We start from the raw sequence: 24,810 nt of genomic DNA, 5'->3' as shown, positions 1-24,810 counted from the left end.
CCTACTAATCTTCCAGCGGCATTACTAACTTTCTCAGAGTTGCCGGACGCATGGCTGAAGGGGCTGAAGACATACTACCCTTGCAGGGGTACACCTGGCACGTGACTGGTATAACACCTGTGTCAGCCGTGCGACCGCCAATACTTGTGCCAGCCCTTGCGCCCTGTCAGAGGGGCCCCTCTAGCATGACTCACTCCACCCCCTCCATCTGCCCTAGACAGGGGGTGTCTGCATATGACTGACTCCGCCCCAGAGTACTGGCTTTTCAGTGACACTGACCTTTCAGGAATGCACCCAGCCTACCAGTCATCACAGTTGCATCCATGCCTCAGTTCCGATACATATTTGTGAGTAATTCATTTTTAAAGTGAATCAAAAAGCATATTTTACCTGCGTTCTTCATTAGTTTGTCAGGGTGTCTGGAAAAAGGAAACTCCGTGGATTCAGTCAAGCAGATATACAGGAACTCACCTGTTTTACTCCCGGAAATCAGGCAGATTCCGTCAAAAGAACAACTAGGGAGTAAATAGATGCAGACACCCCTACCCTAGCTTTCACCCACAATGCACCAGTGACAGGCCCAGAGTAGTGTGTCAGAAGCAACCTGCCACAAGGAGGCCCCCTAATGCGCTTTCTGTCTGATCCGAAGACAGCATTAGGGTGAACAGAATCTTTTCATTTACAGACATTTCCAGCTACAACCGAAAGAGGGATTACATGAAATAAATACCTGTGGTTATATTCATATTTAGGTGTAAATATTCCTTTTTAGCTGCTTAAAAATACTCAGGTCGAGACCCTTCCTTGGTCATATATAAGGTAACAAAATGCTTCTGACACTTTTTTATTATAACTTTTCAGCATGCTGCACAGCAGCCAGTAGCCACACTTCTCTACAGCATAGCTTAAAGACATTGGCAAAGTCAATAGCTCTGACTAAACACTTAGAAGGTCCCAAAGGCGAGACCTATTGGCTATGCCAAGGCATGTTTGCACTTGGCTAAATGATTTTTAGAATGTATTAGACATGGTTAAAATGTTTTATGCAAAAACAAAACAAAAAAAGAGGATGTGTTTTAAATTTAATTATGTTTGCACAATTACAGGTTGGCTAGAACATTTTAGCATGAAAAGATTATTATAATGTGATTTTTTTGCCTGTTTGGCTGCTTCTACTGTGCCTCTTTCCATAGCTTAATGTGTACATTGTATCAAAGAATATCATACCATACTATCCAACAGACCAAACCATACAGTGACCGACCATACTATAAAATGACAGGCCCTACCATAGTAGACAATGACATACCATACCAAACCATACCATACTATACGACAGACCATACTATATCATACCATACTATACAATAACAGTCCATGCCCTAGAATAGCATCCTTTACAATGACAGGCCATGCCATAATATACAATGACAAACCATCCCATATCATGCTATATAATGACAGGCCATGGGATACATATACAAAGACAGGCGATACCATAACATGACAAGCCATAGCATAGCATAAAATAATGAACCATACCATGTCATACAATACAATGACAGGCCATAGTGTACTATACAGTGAGAGGCTATACCATACTAAACAATGACAGGCCATACCATGCTACACAATGACAGGCCATAACACACCATACAATGACAGGCCATAACACACCATACAATGACAGATCATGCCGTTCCATTCTATAGGATACCATATGATACCTGACTATAAAATGACAGGCAATACCATACTATACTATTGTACACAATGACAGGCCATATCACGCCACACCATAACAAAGTGCTATACAATGACAGTCCACACTACAATATACAATACTGTCCAAAGACAGGTGTTGGATCTGGCCTTTTTTGCAGGATTATCCCCAAACGTGTTGACTTTTTCCTATTTTTTCTGACCTGTTTTTGTTGGCTTTAGGAGTCTGGACACTTTACCACTGCTGACCAGTGCTAAACTGCATGTGCTCTGTGTCTAACTTGTATTGGTGATTGGTTTATCCATGATTGGAATACTTGATTCACCAGTAAGTCCCTAGGAAAGTGCACCAGGTGGCCTGCAAATCAAACAGTACCCGTGGGCCTGCAGCACTGTTCCAAATTAATAGCCCTGCAAACATGTCTCAGATCTGTCATTGCAGTGTCTGGGAGTGCAGTTTTAAACTGCAATTTCGACCTGGCAAGTGAATCCACTTGCCAGGCTGAAACCTTCCTTCTTACTACATGTAAGTCACCCCTATGGTAGGCCCAATCCAGCCCTATGGGCAGGGTGCAGTGTATTTAAAAGGTAGGACATGTGGTGTTGTGTTTTACATGTCCTAATAGCGGAATACTGCTAATTTTGTTTTTCCACTATTGCAAGGACTACCTCTCCAATAGGGAAACATGGGGATTGCCTTAAATACCTTTTAAATGTAATATCCCATTGGGAGCAGATAGAGATTTGGAGTTTGGGGGTCTCTGAACTCCCGATTTAAAATTACATCTTTTGGTGAAATAGATTTGTAATTTGCGTGTTTGAAAATGGCACTTATAGAAACTGGGAATTTTCTTGGTTAACCATTCTGTCTGTGCCTTTGCCTGTCTGTAGAATCCACGTCTGGGTTAGAGTGACAGTTGGGCTCTTGTGCATTCACTCAAGACAGTCACACAAAGGGAGCTGAGGTGTGCTTGCATATCCTGATGGGCCATCACCAGTCTGATTTGCCTTCCTGAGCTAGAGTGGTGGGAGCAGTTGTCAATTGCCACCTGAATAGGGCTGTGCCTGTCCTCACACAAAGAAGTCTAAAGTGTGTCTGGAGCCAGGTCAGGAAAAGAGGGGGTCTTGTGCACTATAAAGACTTTCCTTTGAAGTTTACCTATTTCAAAGGTAGGAAGGTATTGAACCTATGATACTCTCAAATCAGAACACTTCTGGACTAAAGGTCATTCAGCCAGAAAGAAGAGCTGAATGCTAGAGGAGGGGCTGACACTCTGCCTGTTGCTTTGTAGTGCCGGTCTGCTGCTTGCTAGTTCTGTCCTAGGAGTGAAAGGATTGGACTTAGCTTTCTGAATCCTGCTTCCAAGATTCTCCAAGGGCTTGTGCATTGTTTCAAGACGACTGGTAGGAGTCACCATGCTAATGGGACAAAGTAAAAACCTTCTGAAATCAACGAGTAACGGTCCCCGGCTTAGCTTATCTCCTACCTTGGTGATGTATAAGCTGAAAAACACAGGAAATCCCTCATACCAAGGTGGGCGACAGTTCAGAAAGGGGGTACCCTGTGATTCCAAGAAATGTATGCACCAGCATTTAAACGATGGTTGAAAGTAGTGTGGCACAATCTCCATAGTACCCTGAAGCTAATCAAATGTGCACTGGTCCTAACAAAAGGGTCACATCCATAAGGACCATCTGCTGCCCCGAACTGGGTTGAACTCGTATGGAGAACAAACATTACCTACAGTGCACAGTTATACAAGCTTTTGCCCCAACACCCCGATACACAAGGTGTGTTTTGGACCAGCCTCATAGTTTGCTCTGCTGGAAAGTTCACGAGTTTGGTTGTTAGTTACCGCACAGACTAGATTGTAACATCTGTGTCTTAAAATAGTCTATTTGAGCTCTCTAAACACAAATCTATCAATTATGTGATTCTAGAAATCTGAAGTTCAATCCAGTTAGGGCGACCACCTCACTCTATGTCATCATAGACACTGCTGCCAGCGATAGATTTTTAACTAAAAATTGTTGCTGTCCGGTGAGTTACATTGATTAGTTCAACCGACGCAATAAAGATTGCAATGCTCAGGATGAAGTAGGCTGTCACACAAAAGGCTTGGCCGGGAAGCACGTCCTCTGATAACATGGGAGTCTGGTGGAACCCTAAACCTAGTGCACTTCTAAGTCCTTTGCTGCAGCTCATGATGCACTTCCTCCACTCCAGTTTCACCTCGGAAGAGCTCAGACCTCATATTCAACTCCAGCAGCTTTCCATCGAATCTCAGCTCATGCACTACAGGCCACAGATTCGACTCCTGTACCATTGCCTATCAGGCACGTAAAGGTCTGTCATTTAGAACAGCATTTTGCACCATTAGCTTCACCCGCCAACACAACTAGCTCTGCTTAGCTGCCAGGTAGTCTCACGCCGCTTAGGACACATACAGTCAGCCCTAGCTTTCAGAAAACAACACTTTGGTCTCGATTATGATTTTGGTGGCAAATACCATCAAACTTGCGTAGCTGGTAAGTACCGACTCCACTGGGTTTGGGAAATAACAGATGTTAAATTAGACTGAATATCAACTTTTACCACGACCAGCAGAATTCTTATTTACTGCATGGGCTAAAAACCGAAATATGTGCTATTTACAATGAGCTGTAAATACCGCGCCCGATAAATAAATAGCACATTCACAGAACATCAGGAAGTGCCCACTTTCATGCTTTATAAGTTCCCAGAGCGAGAAATGTATCCATAGAGAATAGAAACAGTCAGAGAAACACGCATAACAACTTGAGGAAACTCCCAACAAATGGGCGGGTGTGTGTAGGCAAAGCACCTTGAAACAAGACAACCAAAATCCATTGTCATGATCTGCTATCACTTAGTCATCACAAGCAGAATACTTCAAAACTCTCCTATCATGGACCCCAGCAGGAAAGGATCCTGAACTGGTGGTTGTGGCCAAAGTGCTGGTAAACCATTTGACTGTCTAATGTTCCATCTCATGCTGAAGATGCCACATAAAAACAAACAAGTCTTTGAACGGGGAGAAAAGACAAAATCAATACTGTATCAACATAGCCACATGATGTTGAAAATATTAACAAGCATTTGCAATGCAATAGATCTCGCATTTGTGAAACTTTGAGGTATTGGCATTCTAAATGACAATGTCTTTTATTTATGTGTTTTGAAAACTTGCAAATGGCGCGTGTCGCCAGGTTTTCAAAACACATAAATAAAAGGCATTGTTATTTAAAATGCCAATACCTCAAGCGTGACACATGCGCATGCGCGCCGCTCGGTGGTGCCGGGGGCTGTAGTTCCTCTCCCCCTCTCGACACAGAGTGATGCGGCGACCAGCAGGAAACAGGCAGGACAAACAACAGGAATTAACGGGCTAAAAGAATCAAGTGATCAAGCGGGCACCCTTCCAGGAAAGCACGTCATGCCAGCACTAGGGGAAAATCATTAAAGTAAAATATAAAATAGTGCTCACTGACTGTAGATAAAACAGACTGTAACACCACAAGTAAAGACCAGTCCTCATGGGAGGTTACAAATGCAGACATGGCGGTATTAATGAGGGACTACTAAGCCTATTCATGAATCACAAGCAACCATTAAGAAAGGACTGTAATAGGAGCTAGTTGAAAAGATGGGCGGAACAAGGGCAGAGCTTCAAGTCCATACCTGAATACAGCATGTCTCGCAGAGCAGCGCATGCACTCCCCAGGCTCAACCTAAACACAGGGTCCAAACCTTTAAAGGCTAGGTACTCAAGTGACTTGTGAAGAACAAGCTCTAAATCTTGGCAACTGGTGGTAATCCTCCACCTCTACTTCAAGCAGTGTGAAGAAAAAATGTTGACCATCCTCAATATGTCTGGAGTGAAAGACATGACAGAAGGGCTCAAGGTCATTGGAATCCAAGCTAAAAGACATGAGAGATGGAATGGAATGGTACATGTGCTTGTTAAAAAGATGAATTGGCCAAGAATCATCATCACGGTGAAGAGTGACTGATAAAATGTGTTACACTTATTCACAATGATCCATATAGGTGCTGCCACAGGTCCTAACAACGCTCTAATGGTATTGCTAGTATATATTGAAACTGAGCTACCAAAATTGTAGTGCATTATAATCTTGATGATGAAAGGTTGATTTGTCTGCCCAGTATGATGCAGGTGATCCGTCACCATAGTATGACTAATGTCACTTCTCTGCAGGATTATGACATTGTGGTTTGATCCAGGGAACCAAACACAGCAGTCCGGTACACACAGGTCCACATCACACAGCATTTGCACATTAACAGTGTGCTCCATTTTACGGTTGCAGCACACGTGTTCCTCTCTATGTGAGGTCACCAGGCATACATAAGTGCACTCAACTGACCTTACAATATCAGGAAATCCTACTGTAGCACAGTTGTTTTTTTCTGGCATCATCAGTGTGGGTGTTCAAGGGGAACTCTATATGATGCCCACTCAAAGTTGACTAAGGAATACCACACATCAATTCTATCCTACTGTCCACTGTGTGTTGCCAGTTGCAAAACTTTCATGGACTGCTAGCATTTTCAGGAAGTGGGGATAGCAGTACAATCCTATGTTGGGATCCAGGGTATCCGTAATGATGAAAATGTGTTTTGGATGGTGCTCATATTGAGCCTCTGGATCTCAGCCTGACTCATGTTTATGGGTTCCAGCCTTGCTCTGTCAATACTGGATCTCCCCCTGCAATGCTGCACCCTCTGAGGTCATTGACTGGTGGCCTGGTTTCCATCCTCATGCTGTCCAGTTTACGGTAGTAGAACATAGGTCTGGCATAGCATGATATAGTGGCCTAATCACTGCATCCACAGTGGTGTACTAATAATGAAAGTGTGTATGCTTCTGCAATCTAGCAGTGAGGGCTTCAATTGTCTATGGTTGTTGGTTGTAATTGCATTTATATAGCGCTTACTATCCCATACGAGGCATCAACTCGCTTTTCGGTGAGTAGCATGCTACTCTGGAAGCCAAAAAGAATTAGGATAGGTTTTTATTTATATAGCGCTTGCTACCGCTGATGAGGTGTTGAATCGCTTTTCGGCAGGTTATATGCTACTCTGGAACCTAAAAAAGATTCATTGGGAATTATTAAATTAATTTGAGCAGTGGACATGCGAGTCTGTTAGTTGGATTGAAAAGGATAGGGGAGGGTTCTTTGGGGGGATCATAGTAGTAGAATGGGGTTTGGGATGACTTAGACAGTAGATGTAGAGGATATATTGAGAGAGGTATATGTTGATAAATTGGGTAGTGCATTGGAGAGAGTAGGAGAATGAGATTTGGGATGAGTCAGAAAGTTGAGGTAGAGGATATATTGGAAGCTGCATAGGCTGAGATACAGGGTAGTGCATTGGAGATGCTGAATAAAAAGTAATAAATATAAAGATACATAAGTACATGGAAGGTATATATGTATAAGGATGGTAATATATGTAGATTTAAGTTGTATTTAATAAACTCTGACTTTTAAGTGTAGCTGTAATTTAAGACAATGTATTTGTTTTCATAATAAAAAATGTTGTGGAGGGTGTAATTCGATAGTGAAGCAATTGTAGATAAATAGTTATGATAAAAAACGTACTTATTTATGCCTTAACCTATATACATGTTAAACATAAGATAATATAACCATAAGTAATATGTACTTTTGTTAAGCAGACCATATGAAGATCTATATATTTATAAACATAATTATTATACATGTTTATACAAAGGAATACACATATCTAGGTACATATATACAGTTCAAATAAATTATCATATACGCAAAGGTATGCTGTACATGTATGCTTAAGTATAGTGGTTTGTGGGAAAAAGCCAACTCTTGAGTAGTCTTCTGAATGTAAGGTAGTTATCCGTGGATCTTATGTTTGGGGGTAAAGAGTTCCATAGTCTGGCTGCTTGAACAGAGAAGGATGTGCCATTTATGGGTTTTTTGTTGTATGGTGCAGTTTTGAGGTGAAGTTCCAATCTAGAGCAGAGGTCACTTTGTTGAATGTGTTTGGGGATTTTAGTCCTAATGAAGAGTGGTCCTGTTCCATTTATCTCTTTGTGGACGATACAAAGCAGCTTGAATGTGGATCTTCTGGCAAGGGGTAACCAATGTAGGGCCTTCAAGGCAGGGGAGATATGTGCTTCTGGCTTTACACATAGGAGTAGACTGGCAGCAGGGTTCTGAATTTATTTTAGTCTTTTCATAGTTGTTAAAGATAATCCGTGTTAAAAGCTATTGGTGTAATCGGGTTTAGAGAGAAGATAGATAGTAGCCTGGACCTTGTGTGGAAATCCCAGTTGGGGGAAGATGCATTGCAGAGTTTTTAAAGTAATGACGCTTGATCTTACTAGTTTTCCCACTTTGGGAATTCATTGCAAGCTTGGCATCATTGTAATTCTGAGGTTTTTTACTTCCTTAGATACATTAGGTGGTGTACCCAGATTGTCAGGCCAGGTGGCGAGTTGGTCATAGTTTTTCTCATCACCACATGAGAGTATTTCCGTTTTGGAAGCATTCAGTTTGAGATGGCTCCATGTCATCCGCTGATAAATGGCTCTAAGGCAACTGAAAATTTGTGAGTTTCCAATGTCCTTGGGGCTTTCCAGTTTAAGGCGTACTTGTGCTTCACCTGCATAGTAATAGCATATAAGGTGAAATTCATTGATCAGTGCCGGTAATGACTTCATATAGATGATGAAAAGCATGGGTGTGATGATAGAGTCCTGAGGGACCCCTGCTTTTTTTAAGTACAGTTTGGGTGAGAAAGGGAGAGTATGGATGACATTAGTTCTGTTTTGAAGGAAGGATGTGCTACTTGAGAGCAGTTCTTTCCATGCCATCTTCGTGGAGTCTTTGTATTAGAGTGTCATGGTCAACCATGTCAAAGGCAGCGGAGAGGTCAAAGAGTAGTAGTGCAGCAAACCTGTTACGGTCAACTGTGTTCTTAACAACTTCAATGCTACAGCAATTCTCCCTGGATGCTGAACCCCCTTGAATCCCCTTGTTCATGACGAGCTCAGCTTGTCATAAGCACACGAGCACTGTGCTGCATGACGAGCTGAGCTCGTCATGAGCATGGAAGGGGTTAAGTTCATCCCAGATGGCAATGAAGAAGCCAATCCTGTTTGGAAGTCTAAAAGTACAGAATGGTCAATGAATTGCGACATCTGGCCGAATAAAGCACTTGGCAGCCCTTCTGACATGGGTCAGAAGGGCTGCCGGCAGGCCTGCTAGCTTTGACCAAGTCTATAAATTCATTGTGTGATATTTCCTGGAAGGAATGCATAGGCTGGGTTAGCCTACTCTTGGTGTTTTTTTAAAGTGCTGGTGGTTTTTCTTTGTTTCAAATAGAAGTCTAATGTGTCTGCTTTGGCCATGTATTGATTTGCCAGTTTGTTTGAGAAATCTTGAGTAATGGGTTGAGCTCCTTCTAGGCAATTTGGTTTACGAAACTCAGTGAGAATTTTAAAGAATTCTTTAGTTGCACATTTAGCATCTTGAAATCTGTCTGGATAGTATTTTCTTAGCTTTTTTGATTGATGACTTGCATAGTCTGTTAGATTACTGTAGGGGAAGTTGGTTTTGATTGGTGGTGATTGTTTTGAACCAGGTGCATTGCAGATTTCTAATTTGCTGTTTTATCTCTTTTAGCTCTGTATTTCTCCAAGGTGGCAGTTTTCTTTTGTTCTGTTGTGTTGTGTTGTTCTTAGTGGTATAAGGCTATCAAGAGCTTCCTGTAGCCACTCATATCGTTTTTGAGCTGAATGTATTGTGCCTAGATCTGTACTGGATGTTAGTTGTGTTTCTAAGTGTTCAAATCAAGTTTGTTCCACAGTCGATAGGTGGATGCATACTTGAAAGGTAACAAAATGGGCACAATATGTCCAAATGCAAATGTTCAATACAGTGCAGAGAAACAACAATAATATGCAAGTTGATATAAATAATTAAACAAGTATTTGTAAAGAAATCTTGGTCTCCTTGTTTTAATCAATCACAGCTTGTGAACAACCAGGCGACACGTTTTTCATCGCATCTCGCGAATCTTCAGGGCTCCAATGGTTGTGTTTGGACCAAGCGGTCGCTCTTCCGGTGATATTTCCGACCCGGAAGGGCCCAAAACCATCCAATCTCAATTTCGAAGTGAATTAAATTAGCTTGCAAGCGTAATGCGCTGGTTGTGGGTCGCCCGGGAGAGGGTGTAGAAGTCAATCACTCTATATCTATACTTTTTTCTTATCTCGCGAATGTTAGGGATTGCTCAATGGCCTCGTCCGGACTTTATGTCTTAAAGACGTCTCTTCACTTTCATGTTCTCCCGGGTCTCTGTGTTCGGAGTGCGCACTCCGAACACAGGAGCCCTGAAGATTCGCGAGATGCGATGAAACACGTGTCGGCTGGTTGTTCACAAGCTGTGATTGATTAAAACAAGGAGACCAAGATTTCTTTACAAATACTTGTTTAATTATTTACATCAACTTGCATATTATTGTTGTTTCTCTGCACTGTATTGAACATTTGCATTTGGACATATTGTGCCCATTTTTTTACCTTTCAAGTGTGTGCATAGGGTATGTCTTTATTGTCACGTTGGATTAGTACAGCTTGCTGACTTATCCTTTGAGTGGTTATATGGTTGTCCACTCACCCAGTTGCACCACATCCTACTTGGTCCTACAGTGCTTCCATACTGGCATTGCGCCCTTTCTCTGACATCTAAAAACCATTCTTTCTTTCGATAGGTGGATGCATGTAAGGTGGTTCAAGGTGTGTTGTTTTATGTTGAAAACCAAGCAAATGGTGGTGTGGTCATGTGGCTGGAGTCATTGTTTAATACCTTGGCTGCTTAAGATATTCCCCTGCTTTGCTGGACCATAATAGAAATGGGTGTGGTCATGACGAGCTCAGCTTGTCATGAGCACACGAGCACTGTGCCTCATGACGAGCTGAGGTCGTCATGAGCACCGAATGGGTTAACGGGTAACTAGTTCTGAATTTGCAAAAATTACATCTATGATGTGTCCAGTGATTTGTGTGGGTTTGTTAACGATCCGATATATGCTTGGTGTGTCTAACCCAGTGATGATTATTTTTGGATGAGGAATATTGGGTTTTTCAAACCAAATGTTTAGGTCACCAAGAACGCATAGGTTGGAGACTAGCATTATACGGTTTAAAACAGTGTCTAGAAGCATGTCTGGGAATGTTGCATTGCTAGGTGGAGGTCTGTAAAGGAGTCGGAAGTTACAGGAGGAAGATGATGTAGGCTTGCATCCGGTGAAGAGGGTTTCACAGCCTTGTATGGAGATGTCATCCGCTTTAGTGATATTTAATGTTTGCCAGAATACAACAGCTAGGCCACCTCCTCTTTTGCCTATACGATTTTGTGTAATAGTTTGAGCCTAGAGGAATGGCTTCATGCAACACTGGAGCCATGTCATCTCCCAACCATGATTCATTTATGAAGAGTAAGTCAGGTTTTGTGTCAGTGAGAAGGTCGTAAATGTGATGCTTGACTTTTTTAGACAGATCTAGCATTTATTAGTAGGTAGTTTACAGAATGTGTTTTGGTGATGGTGTGACTTTGTTTTGTAGAAGAGTGAGCAGTGTTATGAGGACTTGTAGCAGGTGTGTCCTTAGTGCTGTTATTAGCTGTATGAGGATAACAATAGTGTTGCTGTTCTGTATCATATTCCTCATCTAACAGCCTAAGAAAGCATTTTGATTCATTTGCATGGGTAGGTGGTGGAGATGGTGGTTGAGAGTGAGTTGGTAAACTGTGTTTTTGTAGAGTAGCCTTGTTGTGCAGTAGACATGGAGATACAAAGTTGTAAATAGTGGCATGTTGCTTATTTTGTCTGCTTCTGTTTAGGGTGGAACGTTTATGAGTTAGGGGTGGTGGTGCAGCATGTGGTTTATGTTGTAAGGTTCTAAATTGTCCAATTGATGAGAGATGGTTAAAAGAGAGTTGATGTGTTGCTGTATATGTGTTTGGTGTCGGGGAAGAGAGGAAGCTTGGCAGTGTAGCTGGTTTAGGGTGTTTATTAATTGTGTAGTAAGGAGGCTGGGAGTGAGTGTGTGTTTCTAGTTTGTGACAGAAACCATTATGAGTTAATGTTGGAAGAGAGTTTGTTGTGCTTGTGTGTGTGTTATGTTTTGGTTTTGAGGAGTTGTGAGAGGGGGTGATGATGTCTTTGTCTTCTGAGAAGTATTTGTATGTAAAGTATTGTTGGGGAGTGGAAGCTGCAAAATAAAGGGGGTGGTGATGTGTTTTGGTAAAGAGTGCATGTGGTGCATGAGAGGGAATGAAGAGTTAAGTGTGTCTGTGTTAGATTTGCTTGCTAGTAGAGGTAATATGTGTGGGAAGAAGAGGAGGGTGTTGGTGGATGAAAAGATGGAAGGGGTCTGTTATGAGTAGGGAATGCGTGTCTGGCTGTTATATAGTTACGTATGGTATAGGTTGGGGTTGTGTTGGTGACTAGTGGATTGGTTAGTGGTATGGGATAGGGTTGTGTTTTGTGTGCGAGTGAATGTGCCATTGTGTAGTAGTTTGGATGGAAGGGTGTATAGGTGAGGTTTGTGGGGTTTTGTAGTGGGTGTTGAGAAATTGATATGTGTGTAAGGTTTGTTTGTAGTGAATGAGTAGAGTACATTTGCTGTGAGTGTGTTAATACGTATGTGGATAGGTTAAGTTGGGACCTGGTGAATGGAAAAGGTGCCTGTCTCCATGCGCTGCTATGTAGGTGATTTTATGTTCTCACCTAAAACGATGCATGTACTGTGTTTTTGATGTATTGTTCTTCGCTACTTTGTATTGTTTTACAACTTTTCTTTCATTTCTTACACTTCCAGGACTTTTTTTCCACCTGCTTTTGGCTCGAGGTGTTTTAAGTTAGTTTAAGCCACTGGTTTTCAATGACCTCTCAGTCTTGTAACTGGGTGTTAATTACCACGTTATTTTTATCACATGCAATAAATAGTGCAAGTAGACCACAGGCATGCATTATTTAGCATGTGAGGAACAACGTATCACCCCCTGCGGCTCTGCTCTCTACAGTCTGGTGCCCTGCAGCTTGGATTCCCTCCCCCGCACTTACTGCTGCCCTTAAACTCACAACTTGCATCTCTCTCACCTACATTCACCTGCTGTAGCTCTACCTCCCCCCAAAATTCACCTCCTGCATCTTTACCCCACTCACCTCTTGTAGAGCCTTTAGCACAGTGCCCACCACACACGGTGAACAAACATCTTGCAGTAAGTTTCCATTGCAGGTACTACCTGACCCTCTTCCCAAAACATTCTCCAGTTCTTTCCCAAACTCACTATTTGCAAGAGAAAGTCCCTCAAGCTCACCTCTTGGGGTAGCGCAGGCCCCTGCAACCACCCTCCCCTCCACAATTCAGCTCAGTCATGTAACACAGGCCCCTGTAGTGCAGGGGACCCCATTCAGCCCAAGACCAATGAATATCTGTGAGATATTCGAGACTAAGGGCCACTCTTCACATTCTGAAGCACTATCATTTTGTGTTATGCCACTGATTCAGCCTATCGCCTATAAATATCTGATAGATGCGGGAATCGCTGTGGTCCCTCATCACATTGTACAGGGGGATGGGGGGGCATTATTTTTGCAACAGGTGCCCTGCACAAACCTGCTGCCCCCCCCCCCCCCCCCCGAGTTCTGCCCAAGACCCCACAAGCAATGCAACTTGCTCCAGAAGCCACATCTGCTAACCTTGGACTTTCCTCTTATAATCAAGGCTTGGGGTTGTGTTGGCCCGAGCGATTTAAATGAGGCGGGCCAAGACGTCAAGTCTCACATTCCATAGGGTTTTTAGGTGAGAATCCAGAACTGCTGTATGTGGTCCATGATTTCAAGGGGAAAACGTTAGCACCAGCCTTACCTTTCTCCAGTCACATCCCCTCAACTTACTTCCATCTCTGCCACAATGTCCCTCTCCCTCCATCACTTGCCTTAGACACACACCCACGCTGCCCCCCCCCCCCCCTTTACACCTGACCCCCAGACTCACCTCCTCCAAGTCCGCCACAGCCCCCCGGCACTTGTGCATGCTGGAGGCGAAGGTGGCAGTGGGGGCTGGGCTCTGGATGTCCTCATACGTCACTGCCAGGAACTCGGAGACGCTGATCTGCTCGGGCATGGTGCCTACTGGAGGGTTCGGACCTCAGACCTGAGCGGGGGCGGTGCAAACCCACACACCTGAGAATTGAGCCATAGGGTCTGTGTCACGTGCCTGCCATCCCCGAGGCGCGGCACGTGTGATGGATGTTCTGATCAATAGGCAGGCCCGAGGAAGAATATAGGATGTTTATTGGAGTCTCCGGCTGCTGGAGTAATGACACAATCAAGGGAGTGTTTGCACCTCAGCCCCTCCCTGTGGCTTTGCCAGTCGTTGGCCCTGGCGCCGGTCTCCGTTTAGCTGTTTACATGCTCAGGTGACAGACTTCCACAGACCGCCTGCTATCGCGCCGATCTCCCCGCATTCCCGGAGTGCAGGTCAGCCCCGGCTCGGGTTCCCAGCAGCTGTTTAAAGATCTCGGCGCCGCTCTCCCGTGCACACCTCTTTTCCCGCACTCCAGCCTTTCTCATTCCAAAGTCCTGTTTAAGTTTCCCAAGTTACTTTGTAACAATTTAATATTCCAGCTTCCTCGTTCTGGTGGGCTGTCCTTTACGATTTCCAGTAAACGAAACCCTTGAGTGAGTGTTGGTTTATCAGTTCCGGGAAATTTCCAACTTGACGAACTTTTTCAGATTCCAGTCAGCCTTGCAGCTTTCGAAACTTTCCAAGTGTCTGAAGTGTCGGACACTGGCGGAGACAAAGAAGGCTTTTCTATCCTCAGCGAAAACTTCCAAACTTCCTTGAACGCAGCATCCCCAGTTACAGGTTGCAGCCTCCTTTGTGCTGTCCCACTGCAGGTTCAAGACTGCAGTCCCTGGGGGTCTCCAGGCTGCATACACCAAGCTGCTCTGCGGTATACCAGATGCACTGAGCCTCCTTTGTACTCTCCAAGTTGCAGGTTCTAAAGTTGTGTTCTTCACTGCCTGCGGCTGGTTCTAGACTCATTTGAACTCACACCTTCGCAGGGGCCAATGTCTAAGTTCCCTTGCACACTCCTAAGGTTCCAGAAAGGTTAGGGCTCACCTGCATAAGTCTCTTTACTCTCAGTCTGCAGGTTACAAACTCTCCTGGACAGTGCGCTGGGGGTCCCCGAAGCCCCTGTGCATTCCTGCTGCCTCCACTGTACTTTCCCAGAGACAGGTTCCAGCCTCCGCCGTGCTCTCCGAGCTGTAGTCGCAGGTCCCAGCCTATTGCACCCTGCCCCGTTGGGGTCCCTGTCTGGTTTCCACTCTCCTCGGGTGCAAGCCTCGCGCGCCCCGGTGCGGGTTTCCAGGCTATTGTTTCCCGGGTTCGAGCCTCCCAGCCTCCAGGAGGTGTTCTCTGTTGTCACCGACGAGCCTCTCCGCTCCTGGCCGCGTCACGTGGCTAGAGGGGCGGGTGCAACCAAGTCTTCTGGCCCCGCGTCTGGCCCACCCCTTCTCTGCCCGCTGCAGTCCGGGCTCGTGCCTGCTCCGCCCCTTGCCTGCACGGTCTCCTCGCATGCCTGCTACTCCTCGTCTCCACAGACTCCCTACACACACCCCCTCCCCCTGCGCCCACTCGACTCGCCCACACCCCAGCCTCGGGGTCTGCTCTTCTTTTGTAGTTAAGGTCGCTGCACTAAGCAAGGTTGTGCTTGTTTTTTTTGTATTTCTTTAATGCGATTTTCTATAGCGTGAGGTGTCAGAGCGCTTTACAAAAGAACCAGTTGCGATACATAAGGATTTAGGATTAGCTGAGTTACATAAAAGATACAATCAGGAAAAAAATGCAAATGTACAAGTTGTAAAGTCATACAGGAAAGAGATACAAATAGAACACATTGCCAAATGTACACGTTGTAAAGTCACTCAAGGAAGAGATACAAACGGATCAACTCTAAGAATCACATAGGAATGGTAGTGACTACAAAGGTCTACTACATCTACGAGTGGTTAAAGTTATCTCGATTTATTTATTTATGCAATTTTCTATAGCGCGGACCTTACCCGAAGGTGTCAGAGCGCTTCACAAAAGGACCAAAAATGACATACAGGAACAAAATACAAATGCAAACAATAGGTTACATGGATCAAAAGTGACACTAGTGAGCAACCAAAATACATGAGGTAGCAATCGGTGCAATACAGGAGAAAGAAAGTGAAATTGGTGCAAGGTACAAAAAATGTACAAAATACAAATAGAAATATAAAATTGCAATAAAAGGCAGACACTCCATTACAAGAACAAACGTTACGTAGGCAATGGAGGCACTTGTGCAAGTAACTAGGATAAACAAAATGTGTGAGGTAGCAAACAGTGTGTTACAAAACAAAAGTGACGTGTGCAAGTTTCAAAAGGGTACCATACACAGGTATTGGGATAATAGTAGACATTTAAACTACCAGAACACACTGGGGAGGAAGTACCATAAACCTGGCCAATAGACTTTCCAGTAATGGGAGGTCTTCCTTCAAACGAGGGCAAGGGTGCGAGTTAGACTTGGAGGTGTCTTTGGAGGAGAAGAGCTTTAAGGTCCCGTTTGAAGGCCTGAGAGGAGGAGGTAGTCCGGAGCTGAGGCGGGAGCGAGTTCCAGATTCTCACTGCGTTGCCTGAGAAGGATTGGGCCATCGATCTTTCCTTCTTGAAAGTGGGGGGTTCAAGCAGCAGATTTTCAGCATTCCGAGATGGTCTAGAGCCTCCAGAGAGTTTCAGTTTATTCGACAGGTAGCGGGGAGAGGAGGAGTGCAGGGCTTTGTGGGTGATACAGGCAGTCTTGTAGATAGCTCTAGCCTCGATGGGAAGCCAACGCAGGGAGGATAGCAGCGGTGAGATGTGGTCGCTTCTTTTAGCCCCATAGATGAAACGGGCTGCTGAGTGTAGGACCGATTTCAGGGGGGACAGGTGGGATTTGGGGAGGCCAGTAAGAAGAGAATTGCAGTAGTCCAGTCTGGAGAGGACCAGCGATTGCACCAGTGTTTTAAGGTCATGCTCAGGAAAAAAGCGACAAATACCCCAAAGAAGACGCAGTTGGTATCGTGCAGACTTTGCAATGGAATTGATGTGAGGGATTAGATTGAGATTCTTGTCGAGTAGGACACCAAGGGATTTTGCGCTTTCAACAATGATAGGCTTATTGTTGAGTAGATTTGTCTGATCCATCCAAGATTGAACCGGGGAAGGGGAGAGTGAGGAGGAGAGGAGGAGGAATTCAGTTTTGGAGGGATTCAGAATCAGTTGATGATTTGACATCCAGTTTTGAATGGAGTCGAGAGTTGAGCTAAGGATAGTGAGATCGTGGGTGGAGGCAACTTTGAGGTAGATTTGAGTGTCATCTGCGTAGAGGTGATAGTTGATCCCAGATTTACTTAGGAGATTTCCCAGGGGTTCTAGGTAGAGGTTGAACAAAGTAGGTGCAAGTATAGAGCCTTGAGGAACACCTTGACCTACCGCCAGAGGAGATGACAGGCTGTTCGCTATTTTGATCATTTGGGATCTATCTGAGAGGAAGGAAGCAAACCATTTAAGCACAGTACCCTCCATGCCCATTCTCTGTTGCAGAGTGTTGAGGAGAGTGTCGTGGTTGACAGTGTCAAAGGCTGCAGAGAGGTCAAGGAGAATAAGGAGACAGGACCCCCCCCCCGAATCGAGTATCCTCATCGCGTCATCAATCACTTGCAATAGGGCTGTTTCAGTGCTGCAGTTTTGGATAAAGCCGGACTGACAATTGTCAAGAAGATCATTGTCCCTGATACAGTGAGAGAGTTGTTTCGCTACACATCTTTCTGTGATCTTCGCAAGAAAGGGAAGGTTGGTGATGGGGCGGTAGTTATTCAGGTCATTCGCATCAGCAGAGGGTTTTTTAAGCAGAGGGGTGACCTGCCCTGTTTTGAAGGAGACAGGAAGGGAGCCTTGGCAGAGGGAGAGGTTGACCAGAGTGGTCCAATAGGACAGTGAATGGGAATAGAAGTGTATAGCAATGGCACTAGGGATGGGGTCAAGAGAGTGGTTGGAGGGCTTTGTTTCTAGGATGCATTTGAGGAGGTCATCTTCAGAGATGAGGTCAAAGTTCTGCCAAACGGCTAAGGATTTGCGCTCCTCAGGAGGGGTAGGGTGAGCTACTTGAGCCACAAGGGATTTCACATTTTCGTCAAAGAATAGAGCAAAGTCCGTTGCTATCTTGGTAGAGTCCTCCAACTTGGAGGATGTGGGAGAGTGGTTAGGAATCTTGATGAGATCGAAAAGTTTTTTAGGTCTATTTTTGGCAGAGTCTAGGAGAGTTCTGAAGTGCGACGCTTTTCCAAGGAAGATGTTCTTATGGTATTTGGATCTTGCAGAATGAAGCGTGGCTAAGTTATCAGTGGAGGGCGCTTGCCTCCATTGTTTCTCCAGGTATCTTAGCTGCTTCCTTTCTTCATAGAGGGATTTGTTGTACCAAGGCGCTGAAGGAGTGGGCCTAACTTTTTTGCTTTGGAGAGGAGCGACCTTATTGATTTCGACTGCAAGGACTGAGAGGCATTGGGAGGCGAGTACGTCAACATCTAGGTTCGGGTCAAGCTTTGGAAGTGATAACAAGGATGATTCACAGAGGGAACCAATGTCAATATTTTTAACATCACGGAACCACATGGTAGCCCTCTTAGGTTGGCCAAGAATTATAGAGTGTGAAAGGTGAAGAGAGAATGGGATGAGGAGGTGGTCAGACCAGTCAACATGAATAGGGGTAGTGATAGAAAGCCTGTCTGCTTTGGAAATAACAAGGTCCAGGATTGAGCCCTTAGAGTGTGTTGACTGTGTGCAGTGTTGTATAAGATCATTTGCAGAGAGGAAGGAAGCAAGCGAGCTCGCAGAGGAGTCTTGCGGTGAGCCCCAATGGAGATTGAAGTCCCCCACAAAGGTCTGATTGTCACTTTCCGAGAATTGGTCGCTGATGAAGTCAGTGAATTCTTCTAAAAACGAAGAGTCGCTACCCGGTGGACGGTAAATGACATGGAATCTGAGGGGTGAGCGATGGTGCAATTGGAGCTCAAGAGAAAGGCCTTCGAAAGTGCGGAAAGAGCTGAAAGGAAGAGCCTTCAGTTGAAGGGAGTTTCTAAAGATGACTGCAACACCACCCCCAACGCCGTCGGCTCTGTCTTTCTTGAGTATAGAATAGCCTGTGGGTAGTAGGAGATCAAAGATAGCGTGTGAGGTGTCGTTGAACCAGGTCTCTGTGAGGAAGAGCATGTCAACCTTGTGAAGGGTGATGGTATCGGAGATTTGAAGTTTATGTCTTACTGCTGATCTGCAATTGTGGAGCAGACAGCGCAGCTCTGTCAAGACTGTTTTGGTGATGGGGGTACTTGGGCTCTGCAGGGTGATTGGGATGTTAAACCTGTACAGGGGTGCTCGGGAGGGTTTAGGTGGAAACTTAGTTCTGACAGAGGAGATGGTCGGAATAGAGTAGACAATAGGGTAATCTGGAGGTGCAGGTTGAATAAGGGTGGCATTCGAATGCTTGTGTGAGATAACCAAGTTTGCCGATGAGGAGTTGGGCTTAGTTATAGTGGGGTGAGGGGGCGAGGTGCAACTCGTGGGATGGTGCAGGTTATCCACAGGAAAGGGGGTGTATGGAAAGGAGGGAAACTTGGAGCTTAAAAGTGAGATGGCACTTACAAGCTGGGAAATCAAGGTGATCAGGGAGTCTAGCTTATTTTCCAGGGAGAGTAGGGTGAAGCATGGGTTGTTGGGTGGTTGTAGGGAGACTGGAGGGGGAGGGCTGGGAGGGGTTGCGGTGGGAGGGGTTGAGGTGGGGGAGTGCAGTAGGGGTGTAGGGTTCATGAGTGGGGAAAGGTGGGGGTTGATAGTTGGATTCAAAAGTGGGGAAAGGTGGAGGTTGAGAGTAGGAGTAGGTGCGTCAGAGGCGGAGTGGGAGATGTCAATGTTGGAGTTGCAGGAAGGAAAGGAATTAAGGACAGATTTAGGAGAAGATTGGTACGGATCCGGACGGTATGGTAGAAGGAGAGGGGATGATTGAGTGGAGTTATGGGAATGTGGGAGGTTAGGGAGGAAAGGAGGGGAAGTGGTCAAAGGGGTCCTGTCATCGATAGGAGGTGGTTGTAGGGGAACGGGCATCTGGCCTAGAGAGGGGGGTAGGGAGAAAGGGAAATTGGGGAAGGGGAGTGGTTCTGCTGTGCACGAGGGAGGGACATGGATAGGAATACCAAGGGGGGAAAGGGGGTAGCACAGCATAGCTGGAGGAGAGCGTGGGTGGAGAGAGATGCGATGGGTAAGAGGGGAAATCGGGGCGAAGACCGTGGGGAGGAGGGGGAAGAGGAGAGGGGGGATGTGGGAATAAGCTGTGCGTGGTGAGGGTTAGCCTGGGTAGAGGGTTGGAGAAGAGGTGTACTCACAAGGGGGGTGACGGATAGGAATATGGGTGAGGTGAGGAGATTGGGGAATCGTGAAGGTGTAGCTTGGGCACGGCGCGTATTAGTTAAAGGTAAGGCTGAAGTGAAGAATGAGGGGGCAAACTGTGAAGGGGGAGGAATAGATGGGGGGGTGAAGGGAAGGGGGCCTGCCTGTGATTCTCGAGGGTGCATCGTAATGGTGTGTAGGGGAGTCAGGGGAGGAGAGAGTGAGTAGTGGGTGTAGCTAGGTGAGGAGTTAGGAGAAAACCCAGTCACAGAGGAGGGGAGTAGGGAGGGGAAGAGGTGGTCAAAGAGCGAGAGACAGGAGTCTTTGCCTTGTATCATAATAGTACCGTTGTTATAAAGTGAGATAGTGAGGTGGCCATCGAAACGCGCAGAAGGGGAAAATTTTAGTTGTTTGCCATGAGGGATGGAGGAGGAGGAGGTGACGTTAAGAGAATGATAAAAGCTTGTGGACCAAGAGGGGGTGTCGCGAGTGAAGAAGATGAAGTCGTTGTTGAGCCTCCCAAGATGACCATTATAAAATTGATCAACAAAAAGGGAATCAGGGAAACGTTCAAGTGTTATGTTTCAATCGTTTTGTTGAGGCTTTAGTCTGGCCGGGAGGATAAACGATTTTATAGCAGTTAATTCCAGCCTTAACTCGAGTAGTGGCCATGTTGGGAAAATGGGCTGGAGGAGGGTGGGGGGGGAAATAAGACAGGAATTACTAGGAAGGCTGAGGAGATGATATGTAAGAGGGCAAGAAGGAGGCACATAATCCAGATGTTGGGTGAAGAAGTCAGAACTAATGTGTCGTCCGGGAAGTGGGGTGGGTATTCGTTGGGCCCTGCATCAAGCTATGGCCTAGCGTCCTAAATGTCTCAGAGACTCCCAGGCCACCTCAGAAGGGGGGCACAGATGTCCTGAATGCATAGTCCATAATGTCCAGGCTGCTGGCGACGCAGCGTGAGTCATAACGCAATCAAACAAAACTGTCTACATTGAAAAGAATTGTCTTAAGAGAAGGAGCTGGCACTACTTGCTGCACAGCAGATAAAGGCTTAAATGGAGCAGCTGGCACTTACTTGCTGCGCAGCTGTAAAAAGGCCTAAACGGAGCAGCTGGCACTACTTGCTATGCAGCTGAAAAGGCCTAAACGGTGCAACTGGCACTAATTGCTACGCAGTTGTAAAAGGCCTAAACGGTGCAGCTGGCACTATTTGCTGCACAGCTGAAGAAGAGGCACCAGCATCCTCCTGATGGTCATGCGGCATTCTTCACGGCCCTCCTGACTGTTAGCGCAGTGCGACAAGCTTGGGGAGATGAACCCAGTTATAAAGATTAAAGGGCCCAAAAGTTGCTGATTTACATATATTGCTGATTTACATATATATACAAATAGTAGATTTTCTCAGGATTCCATTTTACCAGCGATTTGGCTTGGACAAGTATATATCACATACTTACAGAGTGTAGTTAAATTTGCTGCACTAAGTAAGGTTGTGCTTGTTTTCACAAGTGCACCGCAGCACCCCCCTGTGGAGCTCGGGGAAAGGCTGCACACTGTCGGGTGATGCACCTAACCCCACAGACACTAGTCCTGGGGCCCTCGGTCGATCCACGTGCCCCTCTACAACATAGTCTCTTTTGGGGCTAACACTACCCATGCTAGGTATGAACGCCACGCTAAAGTTTCCCAGACTCTTGCATTCTGGGTCTTGCTTAGCCGTTATAACCTGCAGGACTACGAGCCCCAGAATTCATCGGAAAAAATACTGAATTCTATGAGCTACTCTTACGTGGAATTGGGGAACATGAGAGTTCTGCCATGTCAGATAGGCCCAGACCCACTCCCACACATAGCCAGAATTTTTGTGACACCCAGTGCAACCTCACACTCCCAATCACTATTTCCAGACCCTCCACCCTGTAAGAGTGGCTTTATTTATTTATATAGTCATTTCGCGATCTTAAAAATCCTAAACTTCATCCAAGCGGGCTTCAGGGCGCTGTACAGAAGAAAGGTGTGGGGTGAGAAGAACATAGGGCAGAGTGGACCAACCAACATATTTCAACATTATTTTACAATACAGCATGTGTCTGGTGGCATAGAGGAGAAACTAAAGAGGGGGTGTATAGATAGCTATAAGAATGTGCTGGGAGAGCTTGTTATCCACGAAAATAGAAACGAGTTCGGTACCGTTAAGCACCAGTGCACAGGCACCAAACTGATGGCTCAAATAGTAAATAATTAGTGAGCAATAAAATCAGCAAATGATGCAAGAAGGTATAGTGGGCAGACGCACGAAGAGAGGGCCTTGGGAATTGATGAGTTCTTTGCAGAGAAAGCGTCACAGACTATCACCCGCCTCAGCCCCAGAGCCCTCGCAGACTCGCCTCTTCCTCCGTGCCCTTCCACAGACCTCCAGGCTTCCCTTCCTCCTCTCACTTTCTCTGCCTGTCGGGTCTAGCAATGTCCTTTTGTGTGAGAACAACAATGGCGCCGGCACACCCAGCCCAGGCGTCATCTGCCTGACGGTGAGAGAGACGGATGAACGTGCCCTTGGGTGTTGCGCCTCTCAGGAGGGATGAACTGAGAAAACACAAGAGGGAAGCTTGACTGCATGGTTAAGAAAATACTGGAAGGCCTTAAACCTGGAGTACTTGCGAGAGAAGTGAACAGTGCCGGTCACAGGGGCATGAAGCGCCTAGAGGCAGAGGAGAGCAAGCATTGGAAGCAAACTGATGGGCAGGTCTGAACCGGAAACCAAATTCAGCTCTGGATAAAAAAAATCAAACCACTCCACAAAGTACAAGACGGCACTAATACACACCACGAGTGAGCGCCATTAGCGCAAGACCCAGAATGAGCGCAAAGCAAAAAGTGGGCGTCAAAATCAATTGTTCCCTATTTTATGCTTTGCTAAACTTGGAACGAGGTCCAAAGTCTGTAAAAGGCGCAGAAGAAACAGAAACGGTGCAACTGTGGTGTGTGATGGAATCATGATGTGCACTGTTGCAAAGACAAGCAGCACGGCTCTCCAAATGTGTAAGAGTCAGATGCTAAATGAAGGCTACAAAGCACATAGCACAAGAATGTTAACTGGTGCCTTGTGCATGCTCTGTATCAGATATTTGTAACATTAAAATGGCTGTGCTGCCTCCTCGCTGTGATTGACAGACCATGAACTTCAGGCTGTGCCCAGGCACAACTCTCACTTTTATGGGCGGATAGACCTGTTAGAACTGTGCCACCCAGCCCGTGTGCAACATTTGTATGACTTTGCCCTCTTTGCTCACCCAATCGACAATCTGTGATCCCACTGGAAGTTCAAGAGCAATTTGTGGTTGTTCCCTGATGTCCCCAAAGTGAACTCCCGTCCCTAGTCTGGAGGGCCTACTGTTCCCCATGTAAGACTGGAAGAGGTTGTAGAGTTGATGGCAGCATTATTCAAGTCAGAGACACAGGACTGTTTTACACTCCATTTGTAGGAGTCTCTATTTATATGTCTGTCCAGAGTGGGAGACAGGTTTCCCCTCTTCATTAAATGACAAGTGTAGCTGTAGCATCCTCTTTGCTGTAACATTCACCATTGTTTCTGGAACAATTTGAGCATGTCCTTTGTCGTTTCCATTCCAAAGATGGTAAGATTGGTAAGCGTGGTTAGGTCCCAACCTTGAGTCCCACTTACCCAATTCCAGCAGCCAATCATGTGGGGCTTGTGGTCACCCTCAGTTCTTTTAGTGCTACTGCCACTCGAAATTCTTCGCCACAACCATGCAGTGTCCAGTTATAGGCCCGTAAAGTGCTGGTCCCCCAGATGTGCTTTGGATGTTAGCCTAGCGTCAGTAAAAGTTGTCTCCCTGCTGTGAACTTTGAACTCTGACTGGTCTGGATCTCAGCTGCTCTGAGCTGTGTCCTGTGTGAGGACAATAACTAGAATGTCTCTGGTAGCCCTCCGAGTTAGATATCAAGAGTTTATGAACGGACCCCTCCCTGACAAAGAGGCTCTAGTGGCAATCTAGTGGAAATTAAACAAGTATTGAGCATAATTACAAGGCCTCATAGTGCTGACACAACTTATTGTGGCTTGCAGTCATATTACCTTTAGTTTCAACGTTTAAAAGCAGAAGAAGGTCACCCCAATGAATGCTTTTTCTGCCACTTTTGGCTAATTTATATGTTACGTATTTTGGAAAAGATCTGGCCCACCTTGGCCATCATATGTTTCTTACAGAGATATTTCTCTGGAAACCTTATATGAATACTGGTCTTAGGTCCAGCTTGACAGCACAGCTGTCTGCCAGGACATTGGTCTGGTCACTGGTCTTCCAAAAATATATGGACAGTGGCTTCAGAGAAGTAAACATCTATCACCTTGCGATACTGAGTATTGGTGGTATCATTCAGCGGCACATGAAGTACTTCCTCTGGGAATCATGAGAAGCATTGTGATCGAATATGACAGGGACTATTTAGTGAATGTAGAAGTCATTTTGAAAAGAAGCCCCCACTCCCCCAAAAGCAACACAC

At 45.5% G+C, this 24,810-nt stretch overlaps 1 protein-coding gene across 2 annotated transcripts in view; it reads right to left on the bottom strand.

Annotated features, from left to right (window-relative positions):
* The window catches only part of ASAP3 (ArfGAP with SH3 domain, ankyrin repeat and PH domain 3), a 398,324-nt gene extending 383,031 nt beyond the window's left edge, over positions 1–15,293 (bottom strand). The window contains exons 1-2 of one of the 2 annotated variants that reach the window (XM_086957572.1): positions 14,036–14,169; positions 13,819–13,995 (exon numbers count right to left, since the gene is read on the bottom strand). In XM_086957572.1, the coding sequence (XP_086813698.1) occupies positions 13,819–13,947 (129 nt within the window). In that variant the 5' untranslated portion in view covers positions 13,948–13,995; positions 14,036–14,169. Of the gene's footprint in view, positions 1–13,818 lie in introns of both variants that reach the window. The other variant, XM_086957571.1, reaches the window with a different exon arrangement.
* Between the last annotated feature and the right edge of the window lie 9,517 nt (positions 15,294–24,810).

This window comes from Lissotriton vulgaris, chromosome 2_1, assembly GCF_964263255.1.
Source record: "Lissotriton vulgaris chromosome 2_1, aLisVul1.2, whole genome shotgun sequence".
In the NCBI taxonomy this organism is placed as follows: Eukaryota; Metazoa; Chordata; class Amphibia; order Caudata; family Salamandridae; genus Lissotriton; species Lissotriton vulgaris.
The sequence above is the reverse complement of the archived record's forward strand: the minus strand, read 5'-3'. Positions and strand labels throughout refer to the sequence as shown.